This window comes from Magallana gigas, chromosome 5 (assembly GCF_963853765.1).
Source record: "Magallana gigas chromosome 5, xbMagGiga1.1, whole genome shotgun sequence".
Classification (NCBI taxonomy): domain Eukaryota; kingdom Metazoa; phylum Mollusca; class Bivalvia; order Ostreida; family Ostreidae; genus Magallana; species Magallana gigas.
Window position 1 is genome coordinate 18,894,426 of NC_088857.1, and position 19,586 is coordinate 18,914,011.

Here is a 19,586-nt window from a genome sequence, read left to right on the forward strand (position 1 = left end):
TCGTAGATAAGTAATTGGGAGTCATATTGTGAGATATTTTGTGAAGCTTATTGACCAGGCATTCTGGTATGTTGTCCCATATAATGTCTTCGTATTCTAAGACTGGTCTTACAATTGAAAAATATAGTTTTTGCAAAGATTTTCTTTTAAGGTTATACTTGATTCTTCGCAGCATACGAAGGCGCGAGCTCGAGTACCGGGTAGGCTTTTTTAATACTGTTTCATGTAAATGTAATAACTTCTTTTCCCTTATTCAGTTTATCTCTATATCGCCACCCGAGTAGAAAATCACTAAATTCTCAATATTTGTAATGATTGCTATTTCTTTTTTTACAAATGTACATTATTTTTAGACTTTTACTGGTGCATAGTGCATGTCTAATTTTGTGATCGATCGAAACTTTAACTACTTTACATTGAGAGAAAGCAAGAACGTCAGACTTCTAAGTTTTCTTTTTAATTGCAAAATTTACGAAAACAATAGAAACTCTTTCTTTCATTGAGTAAATGTAGATAAAAAATCATATGAGACTGTCAAATTAGATATTATAATGGGAAAAATATCACAGTAAAACTGCCAAAATTACTCAATTTAAAGCTGCTTGGTCCGATTTTTTTGTAATTACAGTATCAATTTTTTTTTCATACAAATCATTTATCTTAGAAAGTTAACTTAAAGGACTTTTTCCTATTTACACCAGCAGAATCAGTCTCCTTTCAAAGTTAGAAATATTCAAAGTAAATAAAAATAATTTCTCTTTGGGCAAACGAAAAAACATTTACCAAAATGCATCACGGGAATGTTTAGAAAAGGAAACCGCTTGGTTTCGTCCCCCGAATGATTGGGGTTATTCAACCCGCATGCTATGCATCGATTGTAAATAAAGCAGACTTTAGAAATATTAGCGAACAAAACGTACACATGTTTATTTGTAATTTGTCTGATCATTTCGACCTTTATTTAAAGCGATGTCAAATTCGTAATACAACTATACCCGTCTCGTCGTCAGGGGTGAAATTTAATATTAGGCGAAATAACAAGGTACCTTTTAATGTCGTTTGTTTTGTTAGCAAATTTTGTACGTATTTTTCTTCATTGAAATTTGGCATAATTGATGGGTAAAACTACTTCAATGTCTATTATTATACATATACTAAGCATAGCCATTGTTTAAAAGCGTGCATAAAATTTGATATAAAATCGGACCAAGCAGCTTTAATATACTCGTGAAGACAAAATTATCTGTACAATTCAAAGTAAATTCATGCGCTCAATCTACTGTATTTACTATATTTGTATATTCAATGATTTCAAAGTGACATATAGGTCCAATGGGCCAGGTGTAATTTAATGATGTATAAAATTGTAATTCACTATACTTTTGAAATACACGTGTCACTATAATAAGATATTTACTAACTTACTCACTCCAATTCTAGTAGTTGTTGTAACTTTCATTGTAATTGGCTATTCCTTCTATGTTCATGTAACGCACTGATAACCAATCGTATTTGTATCCCATTTTCACTGATAAATAAAGGGAGATTCAGAGAAGGGTCTACAAATCTAATCAGTATAAAAAAAAACTTTTTCATTTATCATTCATTTCATGCTTCATGCAGACAATGCAAAGAGCGAATACTACAGGGTTTTGTTTTTTTTTTTTTTTTTTTTTTTTTTTACAAAAAGCTGGCGCGGGTTATACAATGCTTGCTGCATTCATACTTGCATGAACCATTTCTCAGGTTTGCGTAGAGGTCATAGAGGTTACGCCTTGTTCAGAACCCCAAAAGTTACAAAAAAAAATTTGTGGAAAAGCCGCAGCAGATGTCCTTCCTTCCTCCAGTAGTGTAGCGTATCGTGTTTTAGATATGATACATGTATATACAAAGAAGTTTTCAATCTGGAAATTTTTTTTAAAACAAATTTCTTTAGATAAAACTAACACGAAGTAAGAGGGAATATTTCATTTTTTTAATTAGAAAACTCAGAGGGGCTATCTCAATACAGACGTACATGTATATATAATTTCTTTGTATGCTGGGCATGAAAATTTGGGTATACATGTACACACTTAATTATTGGTAACACTTATGTTAAATAAAAAGCGCAATAGTATCAAAATGGGATTATTACAGCTGTTTAAGTAATAGCAATAGACAGACAGACGTAAGTAATGCAGTAATTACGGACTAAATATAATATTCTAAATGTCCCTCATATTATTCGTCAAGAATTTGTTGAGAATTTTGTAGCTTTGGTTTGACACTGTATTGTAAAACCTATTGGCGTAGATCTTTAATTCTTATATGTGACTTTTATAGACGTGTACGAAATGAAACAATGTAGGATTACGAGAGGCTTTAAAGGGGCATGGTCACGATTTTGGTCAAATTTTATTTTCTGTTTTTATTATTTATAATGCTTTAGGAATGCATTTCTAATGATAAATTGATATTTGAGAGTCAGTCCCAAAGTTATAAGCAAGATGCAGGGCTCACAATTCTTTGTCATGTAAACAAGGCTGATGCCCTGTTTTTGTTTACACAGGTTTGATATACCTGTAAAAAATTTTTTTTTAGCTGATTTGTCTATCTTCTTATTCGTTTTAAGCTAAATAAACAATCCCTAACGAACAACATATTTATGTTAGGTTTAAAACTGGAATTTTTAACTTCAAAATTCAAAATGTAAATAAAAGCTTTGTTTACATAGCGAAGAATTGCAAGTATTGTACATGTAACTACATGTAGCTAATAACTCTCCGAATGACTCACAAATTTTTGTTGCCTATTAGAAATGCCTAAATGAAGCATTGTAAACATTAAAATCGGGGGGAAAAATGACCAAAATCGAGACTATGCCCCTTTAATACTCTTTTGAAATAAATGTATTTCAACAAATGCCCTGGAATTAAAACGTAACTATTCTCGATTTTTATATTTTATTTTGAGATTCAAGTCAATTCACAAGTTCTAATGGATGCAGAGCCATCAATTGTGCAACCGGTGCCGTGATGAAACATACAGACTTTTGTTTTCTATACACATGGTGAAAAAAATGTGCAAATGGTTTGATTTATATTATTTTGAAATCATTGATGAGAATAAACAGATAGGCAAACGTATGGATGGCACCTTTATATGCGAAAGTATCGCTAAATTGAATTTTATCCGACATACAAGTACATGTATTTGTATTTTAAGAATCATTGAATGTCATGATATAAATTTAAAGTTAAAGGAACATTTTTTTTTTTTGGAAAATCCCTTACAATAAATTTTATAATTGCATGTAAACTCATGTAAAACATTTAGAATCCCTTACAATAAATTTTACAATTACATGTAAACTCAACGCAAAGAAGGATAACTCTAGATCTAATAAATGAAAATAGCATATCATTTTTCATATTAAGCTATCTTTAATTTCCACTGTAGGTCTTAGACCCTGCGGCACATTGTGATCTTTTCATTTTTGATGTTATACAAGATTAACTGACAACTGGTTAGCCGTAAGCTAAGGTGTACTGCGAAAGTCTGCCGAGAGGGCCTTATATGCATCTCGTTCCGGGTCAGTGAATTTCGGCGTCCACGTCCTGTAGAAAATCTGGCGCGAGTACAACGAAGCTTCAACGGGTATATTATTAGACCCTTACAGTTTCCACGATCGATTGTTTGTATTATTGGATTTTTTTGTAATCGGAAACTTTATTTGTTTATTGCCGCTATTTATAGACCGTCTGTCCGTCTTCGGATAAATGCGTATATGTATGTGTCAACACAACCAATGACTCAGGGCAGAAAGGTGTGTCGACACATGGTCGTTTCATTATTACAGAACGTTTAGAATCAAACAAGATGGCGATCGACAGAAAAATCTCTCTCATCGGTTTGGCGGCAATTGTGGTGTTGATTTTAGGCGGAATTCTTCACATAGTAGCTCTGGCATCGCCGTACTGGCATACTACTAGTGCTTTGTTGTTTAACGGTAAAATGTTACGTGTGGGGAATTCTGGACTATGGGTGGAATGTATTGCTACTACAGGGGTAACGACCTGTGGCTCGCCGGTCATCGCTGACGAAGGTAAGACAACATGGGGGAAACCTACGACTTTTGTAAATACCAGGGAAATAATCTACTTACGAATATCTGAATATTACCTGAAAATATGTAGCTGACCTGGTATGTTTAAATGTCTCTGATCTGGAATGTAAATAATGTTAGTAATGTACATGTATAACTGTTATACATGAAGCTTGATAGGATCGATATTCGATCAGCCTGAAGGCTGTAAATAACACAAAACACAAATTTCAACAGTTCAAAAGACCAGAGTACTAGTCATACACTCTTTATTAGAGTATTAGCTTCTATCAGCTGATTATTATGGCAATATGTATATCCGGGTATTCGATACGATTCTGTCTTGCTCTAGAAATTTTATATTACGTATCTTATCGCTTGAACACATATACTTCTTTTGCATATTCAAGCAAAGAACTCGCCCCACAAACCATGAAAAATGGCCTAGTTTCAAATATTGAAAATTTCACCATTATATACATATATATGTGCTTTCTAGTATATGTGCTACCTGGAATAGTTTTTCTTTTTTTAAATATCTCTCATCGTATTCTTGTATGACGTCGTAAAATATGATATTATAAATTGTCAAGTCGGCATATTTGCATTAAAATGCATGATTATGATGTACAGTGGTTTGGACTCTGATAGTTCTAAAATAATCCCTAAGAAATGTTCTAAATCTCTGTGTAATTTTTTTTTCAAATTTACTATAGGACAAATGGGGCATATTGTGGACCGAGTTCTTTCCATGTACATGATCATTTAGGTGCAATTCGTATGTACATGTATTTTAAGTAAAGATAAGATTTACTATTGCATAATCTCTGTGTCTTTCTAACATCCTGTGTCTAATTTGATTGACAGCTTGGATGGGGGCCGTGAGGGCTATGGCGATCCTGGGGATGCTGACCGGAAGTGGAGCCCTGGTAACACTGGGCCTATACACATTCCTCAGACTGGAGACGTGGAGCCGAATTCTCAAATTGTCCGCGATAGGGGCCTGTATTGGTGCAGGTAATATACACGTCACATGTTGATTGTGCAACTACTTTAGCGTTGTAACCCTTTTGAATGGGGAGTGTACTATGCATGCAGTGTTCTATTCATGAATATTATATTTCTTGGTGTATCAAAACACCGGTAACTAGTCTTAGATTTTTTCATTTATATGTATTGACCCTTTCACGAAATTTGCGTACAATGTTGCTTTTGAAGGGCGTTTTGACATACATTTTGTACGTGTAGTACATGTAAAATGAAATACGATGAAACAGACCAATGTAATTAATTGCCATGTTCAAAATTCCGCCAAACTAGTAATTTTAATTTCAATGAATAAATGAAGTGCAGAAAATTGTAGAAGTTTATCAGAAGTATTGGGACGAAGATGAAAACATCTTCGAAATTTATTATAGCTTTACATTGTGGAAGAATAAATGAATCCAGTAGCCCCATACCTTTATCAGAGAGTGAAAAAGTAAAAAAAAAATCGATATTTTAAGAAAGAAAAAAGGAAGATCTGTTTGCATGGTTTACAATACGCCGTCTAGGAAGGGTTTGGCTGTTGTAAATCTGTAAATCTACTTATCATCAAATAAATATTAATCCTTGACGTTAAAAAAAAAAAACTTATATTAAGGCTTGCTTACAAAATGCGAATCTTTTTCAAGGTACATACATGTATAATCCATAAAGACAACATTTTATCAAGAATGTCAAAGTACTCGTATATTCATGTATCCAGAAAGATATCGCATTTTTTTTATACCAGCTGCAGATTTAAAACTTAAAATGAACAGAAAGTTTATTTTTGGTCTAGGTGTATTAATACAGAATTTTTGGTATTATTTACATAACCAAAATATTACTATAACATGTATAACAAGGTTAAAACAGGTTGAAATGGAAGATATACAGAAAATGGAACTATTAAATGAGTGGTTTTTTAGAAAGGCTGTCTAAACCACGATAATCAAATGAATAATGTTGTGAACTCCGTACCAAACACTGAAATGTACCGACATGTTTAAAATCCATTACGAATATTTTTTTTATAAATTAGACTATTTTTTGTTGGTTTAAAATATGAATGTAAAATTCATCATAATTATGAATTATTTGTATATATATCTATATTTTATTCTGTTATTTGAATTATACATGTCTGAAATATAACATCTTTGAGGATGAAACACAGCGGTAATTATCTTTCAACACGCGTAAATATTTTGGCATATTCAAACAACAGAAAGCCTGGAACCTTTTTTACCAGCAGATCCGTGATAACCCCCCCCCCCCCCCAAATCAAGTTGACTCGACCTCCTTTTGATAGAATTTTTTTGATGTAAAAAATCATTTTTTTTACGTAAAACTGCCCAACCTGCATAAAAAATTGAAGTATATACAGAGTGGGAGGGGATTACATATTAATTCTATAATTTTCACTTTATTCGCAGTTACATTTATTTAGAAAGCGGCATGTTTGTGTATAAAATTTCATATTAAAATACATGAAGTTTTCCTTTATCAAATAGTAGTTGATAGCTTCAGAAATCACATTTAAAATTTTCAAATAAATCTGATGGTTTTATATTATATTATAATTTGACACCCCCCCCCCCCCCAGCCTCCTTAAGTTAGTTCGATTCTGTCGTTATAAAGAAAGTGACGGAAACATTTGTTCAAAATAACGCCGAAATTAAACTTTTAAAACTTGAATTTTTTTCGACTTTTTTTTCCAGGTGTGTTGATCCTGATAGGCGCCATTATATATGGAGCTAGTGCCAGGGACGGAAAATATTCTCCCGGAGGATTTAATACAGGGAGCAGCAGTCGAATGGTTTACACTCTGTCCTGGTCCTTCGGTTTGTCCATAACGGGGGCCATTCTGTGTTTCGTTAGTGGCATTCTCACAGGATTTGCAACGAAACCTAAACTATAATGCCAAAGGATGTTAGATATTAATTCCCAGCAATTAGAATACTCTTTACACCATTTTTTGTGAAAGAAAAACGTTTGTTGCATATTGGAGATTAATTTGTAAATATTTTTTACTCAATATTCTCTATGTTTCTTAATATCATGTTACTGTTAACATTTATGTTTTATATATTTTTAATAAATTCGTATTGAATAACACGTGACTCGCTTTATTTCTATGAAATTTTTAAAAAATTGAATCAATACGGTTTCCATACATGTACATGATTGAACTTACAAAGAAAGCACTTTATTTTTTTTTTATTAAAAATTTACATTTTCATGTCTCTGTCTGTAATAACGTAGCGAATCGATTTTTTAATGAATATATAATCTACATTTCATTAATTACTATTTTGATATCTAATCTAACAGTCGCGGAAAATAATTAAAAAGTAATAATTATAATAATTTAGGAATCATTCTTTGACGTGATCAAATCTATCATAAAGCCCTTCGGGCTCTTTTGGATTCGATCACCCCAATCGTATTTAATCACCTTATTAAACTAAAAGAATCACGATTCGTTATTTCTTATGATAAATGTACCCGTTGCACATTGAAATGACAAGAAATTTCGAGGGAGGGGGGGATAAACCCGAAACATATGCCCACGACCGTCTCATATGTCTTCAAGTTTATAAGTACATGAAATCTTGGAAAAGTCATAGTTTTATATTTACATCTACCATGTATGATTCCCTCTATCTCTTACGGAAACATATAGTTAATTCATAGCTGTATGGAAACAGCCAGACTGAAATATAATCTACATGCCCCGTTTATCGATTGGTCGAAATCTACAGCGGCTGAACCTGACATGATTAAAATTGAAACGACCCGTTTTATATACTGCTATCACCGTGTGATTGGGGCTCTGGTGATAACTAATAATATTCAACCTCATTTTGACCCTCAAATATATTTTTCTATTTTTGCTCATTTCAAAATGTATTTTATATTTTTAATTATATTGACCAGATAAGATATATTATTTGGTCAATATAATTAAAAATATAAAATACATTTTGAAATGAGCAAAAATAGAAAAATATATTTGAGGGTCAAAATGACACTATGATACTGCTAACGCGGGTTATGTATTTTTTCTGCAATGTCGCTACCTTCATATCCCGAATGAATCAGCAAAGAAAACATTTTATTGTTTAAATGATTAACCTAAGTTGTATACACTACTGGCCATATCTAACATTCTGAAGAAGGACCCCCGACAAGCAAACAAAATGTCTCGTGATAACTTAAAGATTCATACTAGAAATGGGAAATGTTCCATTCGGAAGTCACTCGGAATGTATCGCACAATTTTACAACGTTATCTTCCGGTACTTTCAATGTCCGATGAATGTGCCAAATCTCCGTTGTCATATATTTTAGCCGTGTATTGAAACCTAATAAACTGAAGGGGCGTTTCATAGTAATATCTTGGATATCTTGGGGGGGGGGGGGGGGGCTGGCGTAGTATATAACTTCATTTTCACTCCTCCTTTCCTTTTTTTTACTTGCACCCAAAAAAGTGGGGGGGGGGGGGGGGGGCAACTCCATGATAATTCAATTTTTTATGTGTGAATTTTAAAAAATTTGTTGCTGCGAGAAAAAGTGGGGGGGGGGGGGGGCAGGCCCCCCGCCCCCCCCCCCCCCCCCCCTAATGCTACGTGCCTGCATGTTACTATCAACTTTTTAAGTATCAAAGTCGGTGACCAGATGCAAGCTAAATGACCCATCAATTTTTAGACTGTATACTTTAAAAATAACCCAACAAAGATTTTTTTAAACTCTGATTATTTATGTTTATTCAACATACTAATTATTGTTGGAAAAGCCCAATGGCAGGCTACTTTTGCGTACGCTTACTTTGACCATTGATACACTAGCTGGAATTTCCTCGATTTAAAAAAAAAAATCATGTTCATGTGACGAAAATATCACAAATCGTTAAAAATAAAATGAAAAAAAACAGTTTCTGTTGTATTTTTTTCATATTAATATACGATCATTGTTTTGTTTTTTAATTAAACTGTCAAAAACATAATAGGTCGCTTTCACATTGATATGTTGAGTACATGTGCAATGATATTTTTCAAAACGAAAAACAGAGGAAATATCAGCAAGTTTGCCTACAATGGTAGGTAAACGCATGCGAAACCTGTCTTGCGTTCCCAACGAAGCATATACTTATCCATTTTACAATTTTCACACAATGAAATATTATTGTTAATTTCGCAGACGAGGTATATCACATTAAAATTCAATCAGGTATATAAAATCAAACGCTAAAAAATGTGTAATATAAAAAAGGAATTCTTGCACACAGGACCAGTCTACTGTGCCAACAGGAATTGATTAACAAGAACTCTCTCGTTCTGTTTCCCGGGGAGATCGGTATCTCCAAGCAAATCGCCAAATATTGATAAGACACACAGAAGAATGAAAGCGGAAGTAGATTGACAAAGGTACTGTGATATGAGTGAGAACAGACCAAGCTAGGGGCCCATAAAAGTCCATCTGTACCGGATTATGCTCGGGTTGTTGTGTTTCAAATGTGTTCATTAACCACAATGCAAAGTTACAGAGTATTAGAAACATGACGTATTCTCGTCCGCGTTTCCTCTGTTCTTGTAACTCATTCGCAGATATCAGTTTCGTCCCTGCCACGATGAACAGAACTTGCATCGTGGACTGCAAAATCATAAACAAATTGGTCAGAATATTCAAAACTCCCTTTGGCTTGTGGGTTTCAAAGGCTGCGGCAATAACTCCAAACACAGCAAAAGCGAATACACCCGCAAAAGATAGAAACAACAGATGAAGCTCCACAGAAAACTTCCAGGAGACGTGTTTGAACTTCATGTTCTTCATTCTGTCTGCCACTAATATTATGGAAGCAGTCATCAATAGAAACATGGTCGTTTCGGACACATGAATTAAGATAATGGCAGTACTTGACATAGGGTGTAGTGTTACCAGCACATAAAATGCCACCATGGTTATAACTGTTCCTACGGCAACTAAAATGCCGGCAAAAAGTCCCCGAAAGGAGCTAGAACAATCCAGTCTTCTGCTGTTATCGGAATCATTTTGGTCACGTGAGGAAGGTTTACGTCCGACATTTCTCCACATGGCGTACACAATGGCTTCAAAAGTCAAGAGAAAAAGTTGAGAGTACAGCATACAATTAAAATCATTCTGATAATGAAAGTACATGTATCTCTATCCTGAACGAGCTATGTACTGTGAAATCATTAAAGTTCGTGGGGGTCAATTTTCGTGGATTGCTCATGTTTTACAGTTTCGTGGGGACGTTATTTTGTGGATGATCTTAAACCCACAAAAGCAAATAGACTTTATAACCTTAATTTATTAATTCGTGGAGGATGTTAATTTGTGGATGAGCCACCACGAAATTTAATGATTCCACAGTAATTTAATAACAAGAATTTTCAAATATGTTGATCATTGTCAAGATGCCAAACGTTACGAATACGTTTAACAATTTTAATGACGTTATACATGTACCTGCACAAATCAAGCTGTACTGTATCTTGCAAGGGTACAGGTATGGTCCTGCTGTTTGAACAAACTTTCCAAATATATCCGACCAAAAGCAGGAGAGCTCGGGGAATACATTGCTGTTGTTCATCGGGAGGCTGATGAGTATCAAATGGGATTCGGGGACTGAAAAGAGAGGACAAAAGTTGTCTATATGTAGGTACATAGGTGATGCATTGTGTAGAATAATAGTATACCACATCAGACATCTTATAACATCTTTCTCACCTATAAGCGTTTCGTTCAATACAGTAGTGTTATTTACTGAATGATTTTTTTGCTTAATACACATTGTAACAATATACGTAATTTGAATAGAAGAGCAAAATTTTTTTAGTCATCAAACATTGCTTAAGCATCTGGTAATAATATTTACTGCCTAGAAGCTTCCGAGAGGCAGCAGACGACTTGATTAGAGGAATCTCTGTGACGTTTTCCGGTCCAGTTTTCCCACTTCCTCTATGATGGTACCCGCTCAGAACATCAAGCGTTTCAAGGATTATGCATCTAAACCACACAGCCAGGTTGGTACAGCACAGATGCATTAATCCAAGACGAGCTATACACTTCTGATGTGTGAACACAAGCTGCAAATTATCAAATGCTCAATTAAGTAAATTGTTTGTGTGGAACTGTAATTTAAGAAAAAAAAATACATGGCCCACATAAAACCTGCGTATCGTCATGTCTGTCACTGTATATACACGCAATAATCTCGAGATTAAAAAATCTGATATCTGATTTTAAACAATTATATCTTCTATAATATACTAGTAACTCAGCTAACCGACTGGTGATTTTCTCAAGGGGAAAGGGGGATGGGCCCATGTTTATATATTGATTTATAAATATTTTGTATTTGAAAATCCTAGGGAGAAAATATGGAAAGCTCCCCAACCCCCTCTAGATCCGCGGATCTTCTACTATGATTTCTGAGACTGAAGCACTTCGTGTTTCCAGAGAATTCCTTAATATAGTCTTTTATCTAGTCCTGGTTAAAATTCCGGTATATGTAGTTTTTCAATGACGCCATTTATATCATATTTCTCCCTCTACTTGTATGCATAACTAAATTACAGTACTATTATTAACCATTATGATAACTGATATTCGGATTATCAATGTATACAAGAGAGAGAGGTATCGTGTCAATTCTATAAGATATCGGCTTACCCCCTTAAAATGTATTCGCACTATTGTTAACTCAAAAGGCTTTGTGGTTTTTGATTTCAACATCTAATTTTTCCTGAATCATTATAGTGTTTCTCATTCTACCTTTGAGTGCAGGAAAATGAAATATAGCTGTGTGAAGGTGAAGGTCAGATGCATGAAAGGTTTGATCGCCTGCACGGGGTGGTGGCACTGGGCGTTACCGTCACGCACTTGGAAGAAGTAGGCAAAGTTCAACCCACTGTGAACCATGCTGGCCACTCCAAACACTGAAAAGACAAGGCACAATTTACTGTATTACACTCAACAAAATCCCGTTAGGGTTTTAAGAAAGGTTTAATATAACACACACGCACGGATCCAGGAGGGGAGAGGGCGTGGATTTCATTGTGTGTCTGAGTGAATGACACGGTGAATTTGTATGTAATGTTGATTGAATTTCAATCAAATTGTTTTCTATTAATATGATGAATTGATAAATTGAGAAGCCACAATTTTAGTTACAAACATGTGTATCATAAATAAAGCTGTGATTTCTACTACATCCACGAAAATTGATGCCCATGAATATATAAATGAATCCACATTGTCTATACTACATGTAAGTCTTACCTACAGCACCAATTCTAAGCGGAAAACTGCCTGAGTACATCAAATGAGTTGTATCCGTGTTGAAACTACACCGGGATATTGCAGAAGGTTCCTCCCCGGCCCTCCCATTGACCACGCCTTTGTCTGATTTGTTCCTCAAAAGGCCCCTGACTCGGCCTATTATTGCCAGGAGAAACTTCATCAACCGGGATTTGCGTTTCAAGATGAACAAGTTGGTGTACATGACGAATATGAAGCTCACCAGGTACATGAAGATGTAGAAGATCTAAAAATCACATACGAGAGAAATGTAGTATATGTAGACACGCGTGATTTAGTTTCAAAAACTAATACACTGCAATAAACTTAAAAAGTTTACACTGTAATTTGTGGTAGAACCATTTTAACAAGAGCTTGGACTTTGCGTAGTTATGTTAAGCAGCAATGTGGCGTGGGCCTGTCAATTTCATCGCAGGTCAGATATGTAAGCTCTTGAAAATCAGCAAGATTTGTCTGGCTTTTGAGCTAAGACTACGCAATTGGTGTAAATTTCGCTTGAATCAGCGTCATTTTTAACTTGTTTTGACGCAAGAGATATATAATTACGTCCAACTGAAAGTCAAAGGTCTTGTTAAATTGGTTCTGTTGCATGGACGTCTTTGATTTGTCTAACCTCAAACATTTGGGAGGGACTCTGGGAGGCGAAGGTTTCTGTGATGGGGACGACTGCCGCCAGGACGGACATTAGGATCCCGTACATCATACTAGCCACCACCGATACGTTGTCCCTGAGAGAGGGGGCGGGGATCATTAAAATTTGTTTTATTTATTAGTAGTTTATCAGCTTGAGATACGTATCATTAGAAGTGCAAAAAAAGACATATTACAAGTTATGTAAATGTACTAGTAATTTCTTCAAGAACAATTATGATGTTGTACTTGTTCTTGTTGTTTTTTTAATAAAAAAAGAAAAAAAAAGGAAAATACACGTGCATTCCTGAACCACTAAAATTTGATATGAAATACATGCTAATGTAAGTATAACAATTGACAGATTTATCATTAAAGTACTACCACTACTGAGATTGGGTAGATAAAAATTTAACTGTACTGCTCTCCCTCGATTTATTTTTGCATTGCTTGACTACATGTAGTACAGTGTTAATCGAACTTGTACACTAAAAGAGGGTTTGGCTGAAGGGAGTCAAAAAACGATTGAAACAAAACCTCATATTTATGGACTTTTTTTTCCAAAAGGATGATAGCAATGGTATCTTTATACCTTAGTTTTTCGGCAATGGCCTTTCTTTCTGCCTCCGTTTCTTCTTCACACAACATGATATCGTCTTCATTTTCATCGTAAGTTCTCTCGGAAACGTTAGTTATATAGTCATGGTATCTACCTGAAAGCAAAATGACGTCATTGTCTAGTATACCGGTGAATGTACCGCAGGTTAACGCTTCAGAGCCAAAGGTTAAGTGCTAAAAGCAGTTGGTACTTATCTCTCAATTAAATTTATCAAGATCGTGTAATTATGCTTGAATCATACAGTATACCAATGAATTCTTAGCTATGAGAAAATCAAATATTATGGACAGCACACTAAAATAGAGAGTTCAGAAAATCTACATCTAAAAACTAATATCATTGTTAGGAATTTCCAACCTTAAAAATTGATAAATAGAAATTTTTAAAAGATACATATACATAAATACCGGTATATAAAAGGAACAATTTCAGCCCCCAAAAACCACGTTATTGCATTTTTTAAAATTTATCTGTGACCTTAATAATGTTTGCCCAACCTAGTACTTATGGTTACATTAGCCATGGTTTTTTCTAAACGCTCATTTTGCGATGGTAAAATTCTTCAGAGATGCAATTACCTGTGGAATCGCGATGAACTCGATTTGCACCAAGATCAACTAGTGCTAAAATTTCTTCACTGGAGTCATTCACTGTGTAAAAATGGCGTCGATCTGATGATATTCGAAACCCATTCTCAGTATCCCCACTTTCTGATATATTCTCTTGTTTGTCTGATCCACTCTTCCTTCTCATTTTAGACGAGGTGGCGTATTTTTTATCAGTCTGTTTCGACAAAAGATTCTCACTGTCATGCGAAATATTCGTAATCTTTTCTTCCCCTTGTCTGGAGAGTTCCGACGGGATTTGTTTTTCATTTCCGAAAGCACTGTGTCTTCTACCAAACTCTTGTTTTCTACATGTATCTGAGGGCTGAATCTCGGATGATGATCTAGCCTTGGGAATTGGTTTTATTCCGGATTGAAGTGCATTCTGACTGGTTTGAGTTTTAGGATCAGATTCAGCATCACTAGAGTTCGGATCAGACCCAGAAACGCCGTTTTCCGACGAATTTTCAACGTGCTTGGGTTGAATTCTCGGCTCCGTTTCTTGTGTATCTAACATTGACATTTCTAATCGAAAGCTGACATCACTGGAACATTCCTCTATTTTGGAAAATACAATTTGTCTGAAATCAGGAACATTTCATTATATCATGTAATTTAAATGAAACACTCCTGCGAAACAATGCTCTTGACAAAATAGAACGAAGTCTTCAAACGAAGATAAAGTCTTCTGAATTAGATCAAAATAGAACTATACAATTATTCAAATCTTAATTTAGAAAAAATAAACGATGCCCGGCATTTTTTTAAGCTTCTTAATCTTTTATTTTTTCTCAAGCTCTTCTCATTTGTGATAAAATAATGAGAATGTGTGAAATATGTACATGTAACTCAGATCAATATTCAGCAAATGAATGAATTGGAAACGTTGTACCATTAACAGAACTCATTTGATTTTAATTTTTCTTTGCCCGAGGGGAGGGGGGTAATACTGATAATGCAAAACCAAGAGTTTTCAACGACGTAAAAATGTATAAATACACTCGTCTACAAAGCCATATACATTTACATGTAGCTTATAATTTTAGTTCACTCCCTTTCAGTGTGTCAATTTATGATCTTTACGAAATCCGGGATTCAATTGGACGATTATCACGAATGAACATGGCTAATTTGAATCGTGATTAGTGGTGACCTTCATAAAAGTACAATTTTATTCCACACAGTAAAACCCCTGTCACACCAGAGCTGCGTCTTCATGGCGATCCCGCTGCGTCCTGAAAAAATGTAAAACGCCAAGGTACACGCAGTAGAGTCTCCTACAGCGCAACGAAATGGCATCTTCATTTGTCGCGGTGAGATCGCCTAGAACACCATAGATCGCCAAGCGATGGTGCGCACTTTGAAAATCCACAAAGTATGCGCCGTGGTTCCGCATTCTGATTAACAAGCAGCAGAAACGGAGTTAGGTGGCTGTGACAGCGCCGTAAGGTCCTCAACAGCGCCACGAGGGCTACGTTGGAGCGCTCAAGGAACGCAGCTAATCGCAGTGTAGACGCAGTAATAAGTCGACTGCGCTTGCACAGAGACCTCTCAATCGCAACTTCTCGGGCCTTTCCGGCAAGCTCCGAAAAACACCTCGAATGTATTAACATCACCGGATGTTAGAATTTTATACAAAATGGAGTCGCTTCCCATTAAAATAAGTATCGGCTAGAGAGTCTTGTATGTCGCTTCTGTTATATTTTAGTGTATATCGTTTACATTAATGAAGTATAGCTCACATCTCAACAGATCGTAAAATGTGTTCTATTTATTTCAAGTTTTACAATAAAAGGGGTTATCATGGACGCCTAGGTAACACATTCGAGGTGTTTTTCCGAGCTTGCCGGAAAGGCCCGAGAAGTTGCAATTGAGAGACCTCTCAGAGTTCTCAGTGATGTCATAAGCCTCTATCGCACTCTCACTGCGCATCCACAACCTTTGAACGAGATGTTTTTCATTTGGCTGCGTTCACACAGCGACCGCAAAGAGCTTTTGCTGAGTTCATCGCGGTCTCATGACGTTTCTTCTGCGTTTATTAGCGTTTCTAGTGTGTTGTCGGTCAGAAAATGAACAACTCGAACAATGGCTGTTCTACAATAGCAAGCGATACAGTACTCTCAAATGATATGGATGACTGTAAAACGAGCATTTACGAATACTCTAGGACCTATTAAGGACACAGATGGAATTCATGCAGTTTTGTTCTGATGTTTTCACATGTTTCTAATAACGGTTCTTTTTTGTAGACACCTCTTCTAAGATTTTTTGTCTTTCACTATTTATTTAAAAATTAGTTACATGTACGTTTCAATTACAATGTACCTTATTTCATCATAACAAAAGCAATTTTTTTTTAAAATTTATTTACTAGTACTACAAATGCTTGTTGCCTATACAATTGTACAAATTAACATTAACTTACCAATAAGTAAAGAACGTCAGAGTGCAAAGCACGTCGAGGACGCAAAGTATAAACTCTTAGCACGTCATGAGCGCTCGGCGGATGCTCAGCGAGAACGCAGTCAATGGCTATGTAGAACTTTGTGGAAATGCAGCTGTTAACTGCGGGAGCTCCGTGAAAACGCCTTGGACGCTTTCAGGACGCCGTTACATCTGCCATTTTAAAAATTTCATATAAAATTGTACATTTTTTCTGAAATTTTCGGCGATTCCATGACTTTAACAACGCCGTGAACACGCTGTGGGAACGCAACTGGTGTGCCAGGGCCTGAGATAAATCGATTCTGATTTAAATATTTCTTTATAGCAACTTTCCACTTTTACATGTATTTAATAAAAACATCCATCAAATTCTCTTTCTTGAGACATTTATATGCATGTTGGTATTCAGCTATAGATGCTCATTAAAATTCATCTTTTATCGTAAATTTCTGAGAGAAAACGTGTCATTCCAATTATATTTACAAGTGATCACCAAAGACTGCAATCAATCATCAAATTATATTTTTTTTAAACCAGATTTATACCAGTTAGAGGAATGGGAATCTTTTCTTTTCATGTGTACCTTATCTAATCTAGTGTAAGTATAAGTACTATTTAAAACAAAACTCTTTAATTGAGAAGAATGACGCAACTCCTATTGATGATTCTGGACTGTCCATATAATATTTGACATAATGGCGTAATGGAAACAGTGCACGTTTTTGTTTGCTGATTTACTTTACAAAACATCAAGTGAATATTTTGACAGGAGATAATGAAAATACATGAAAAACTTGAGGAGGCCATATGATGAGAGAGAGAGAGAGAGAGAGAGAGAGAGAGAGAGAGAGAGAGAGAGAGAGAGAGAGAGAGAGAGACTTACTTTTTATCGTGGGAGATGTCAATCCATGTTTCGTTCCTTTTCTGATATCGAAGATTCCCTTCACAACAGAGTATATATTATTGTATTATTGTCTAGTCGCACACGCACGTAAACCGAGGCTACATCTGATAAAACGAGAAATCCTAAACAACGAACCGTGACGGAATTTTCACAATAAAATGAAAATTAGATTAAATCCATTTCATCTTTTCAATATATATGTATGTTAAGTTTCGGGAGACCGTCTTGGTCATTAGACTTCCACCCTGGGTATACTAACAACTCCGATGACTTACAGACAGTTTTAAACCCCTAAGGGGTATCCAATTACCCCACCAGATATTTATAAGCAAGAAGGAATCTCGCGGCGCGGTGTGATGAATATAATATTTTCCACTCTTTTTTTTTTTTTTGGTCATTATTAAAAACGATTTGTTGAGTTTACTTGCCCGTTTTTTATTAATATTTTGTACCGAAAAAGAAAATTCAATGTAACGAAACCTTGCTACGTACTTAAATCGTCTCAATCAGAAGAATTGATAGTATCTTTAACGGTTGGTTAAATTTTGGCCCGGGGTTAGAAAAAGTTTTCGACTTGTGTGACCTGTAGAGATCGCGTAAATGGGTCAGTGTGTGAATTAAAAAATTGCTGGACCGAGTCAATGTAGTCTAATGGGGTCTAATGTCTGTATATAAATTATAATGTATGAACATGGCATTGAAATATTGGTTGCTAAAGTAGAATTGTAGTGGTCCCATATTATATATACGCATTTGGTACCATACGATATTAGCAAAGTTGTGATTTCATGTCATGATTTTAAATTTTAAAAAAACATGAATGTGTATTTACACATAAATAATTCTTAAATCATGTATATTTCTAAACATGTCGTTCCATCTATTAATCGTCAAGCATGCGATATTGTATTATTTATTATGCACGTGATAAAAAGTACTTTTGTGACAACAGATATCTTTTATTGTTAAAAGTACAGGGCCAAGAGAAACCAAGGACCTTGAAGACCGCGAGCTTATTTGCCTTCATTTCATCGCTGATTTGATTATGATGATGCCATTTACATTTTAAAACAGAGGGCAATTGTATTTGCTGATTATTAATTATGAATTTTCTTGGATTTTATTTCCTGCTTTGAATGCGTTATCATCGATGATATTTTTTTGCAGGAAAAAAATGTCAATGTGTTTTGATGAAGATACATGTACAGTAATGTGTATCAAAACTTCCAAATCTTCAGTCGATTTTAATTTACTAGCTAATTAAGCTTTGGAAATGAGGATTATTTATTAATCTCGGTCTTGTTTATTCTTCGCCATATTTAGATTCTGAGATCGATAACACTAAACGAGAAAGAAAAACTTATGAATAGAACACAGTGGTCAATTTAAATTCATTAGCAGTGCATGTCAATTTAATGCATTCTGATACCTAATTATCTTCGTACTTAATTTCCTATTCATGTTCTATTTTTTGTCTGTAGCCCCGTGTCAATAAAGAATTAGCATATCATTCGAGATATGGTGAAATGCTATTATTTGCCACGGTGTTGCAATTTAATCCAGAGCAAGCCGTCCTTACGTTTCACAATTTACTCCCAAGGTTATTTGAAGGACTTGAAAAGAATACACAATGACATTGAATGGAGACAGCCCGTTTATCCGAGGTGTATGTCGGATGCGTAAAAATGTCGCTTCTTTTAAATGTTTTATCAAAGTTAATCTCATGGTATGGAATTTGAGTGCAAGTAAAAAATGGGAACACCATAGCTTACTTGATCTTCTGCCGCTGTTCTTTTTCGCCATGAACAATTGAAAAGTTGTTTATATACGACGTATATTTGACGGTTTATTACAAAAATAGGACTACAAGTACATATATAAACTACATGTAATTGTATCGTGATAAATCATATATTTATTTAATCT

General features: G+C 35.0%; 2 protein-coding genes across 2 annotated transcripts; one reads left to right on the plus strand and one right to left on the minus strand.

The window, feature by feature from the left end:
• Nucleotides 1–3,590: 3,590 nt before the first annotated feature.
• LOC105325519 (uncharacterized) lies at nt 3,591–7,231 on the plus strand. Its single transcript, XM_011425135.4, has 3 exons — nt 3,591–4,087; nt 4,955–5,104; nt 6,832–7,231. Exons 1-3 carry the CDS (start codon nt 3,862–3,864, stop codon nt 7,029–7,031), a joined length of 576 nt encoding a protein of 191 aa, XP_011423437.1. The 5' UTR covers nt 3,591–3,861; the 3' UTR covers nt 7,032–7,231.
• A 1,621-nt stretch (nt 7,232–8,852) lies between these two features.
• On the minus strand, nt 8,853–17,940 carry LOC105325518 (proton channel OtopLc). Its single transcript, XM_011425134.4, has 9 exons — nt 17,640–17,940; nt 14,285–14,892; nt 13,680–13,800; nt 13,071–13,185; nt 12,419–12,683; nt 11,912–12,075; nt 11,013–11,223; nt 10,604–10,762; nt 8,853–10,221 (listed from the first exon to the last, which is right to left on the minus strand). Exons 2-9 carry the CDS (start codon nt 14,832–14,834, stop codon nt 9,431–9,433), a joined length of 2,376 nt encoding a protein of 791 aa, XP_011423436.3. The 5' UTR covers nt 14,835–14,892; nt 17,640–17,940; the 3' UTR covers nt 8,853–9,430.
• Nucleotides 17,941–19,586: the final 1,646 nt, after the last annotated feature.

Bases quoted from the DNA above. Each gene is read 5' to 3' on its own strand.
- LOC105325518 (XM_011425134.4), bottom strand. From the start codon at position 14,834: ATGTCAATGTTAGATACACAAGAAACGGAGCCGAGAATTCAACCCAAG. The intron at 12,684-13,070 runs GTTAGACAAATC...TGTGATTTTTAG, and splicing joins GTCCCTCCCAAATGTTTGAG to ATCTTCTACATCTTCATGTA. The intron at 12,076-12,418 runs GTAAGACTTACA...TTGTCTTTTCAG, and splicing joins GCTTAGAATTGGTGCTGTAG to TGTTTGGAGTGGCCAGCATG.
- LOC105325519 (XM_011425135.4), top strand. From the start codon at position 3,862: ATGGCGATCGACAGAAAAATCTCTCTCATCGGTTTGGCGGCAATTGTG. The intron at 4,088-4,954 runs GTAAGACAACAT...TTTGATTGACAG, and splicing joins GCCGGTCATCGCTGACGAAG to CTTGGATGGGGGCCGTGAGG. The intron at 5,105-6,831 runs GTAATATACACG...TTTTTTTTCCAG, and splicing joins AGGGGCCTGTATTGGTGCAG to GTGTGTTGATCCTGATAGGC.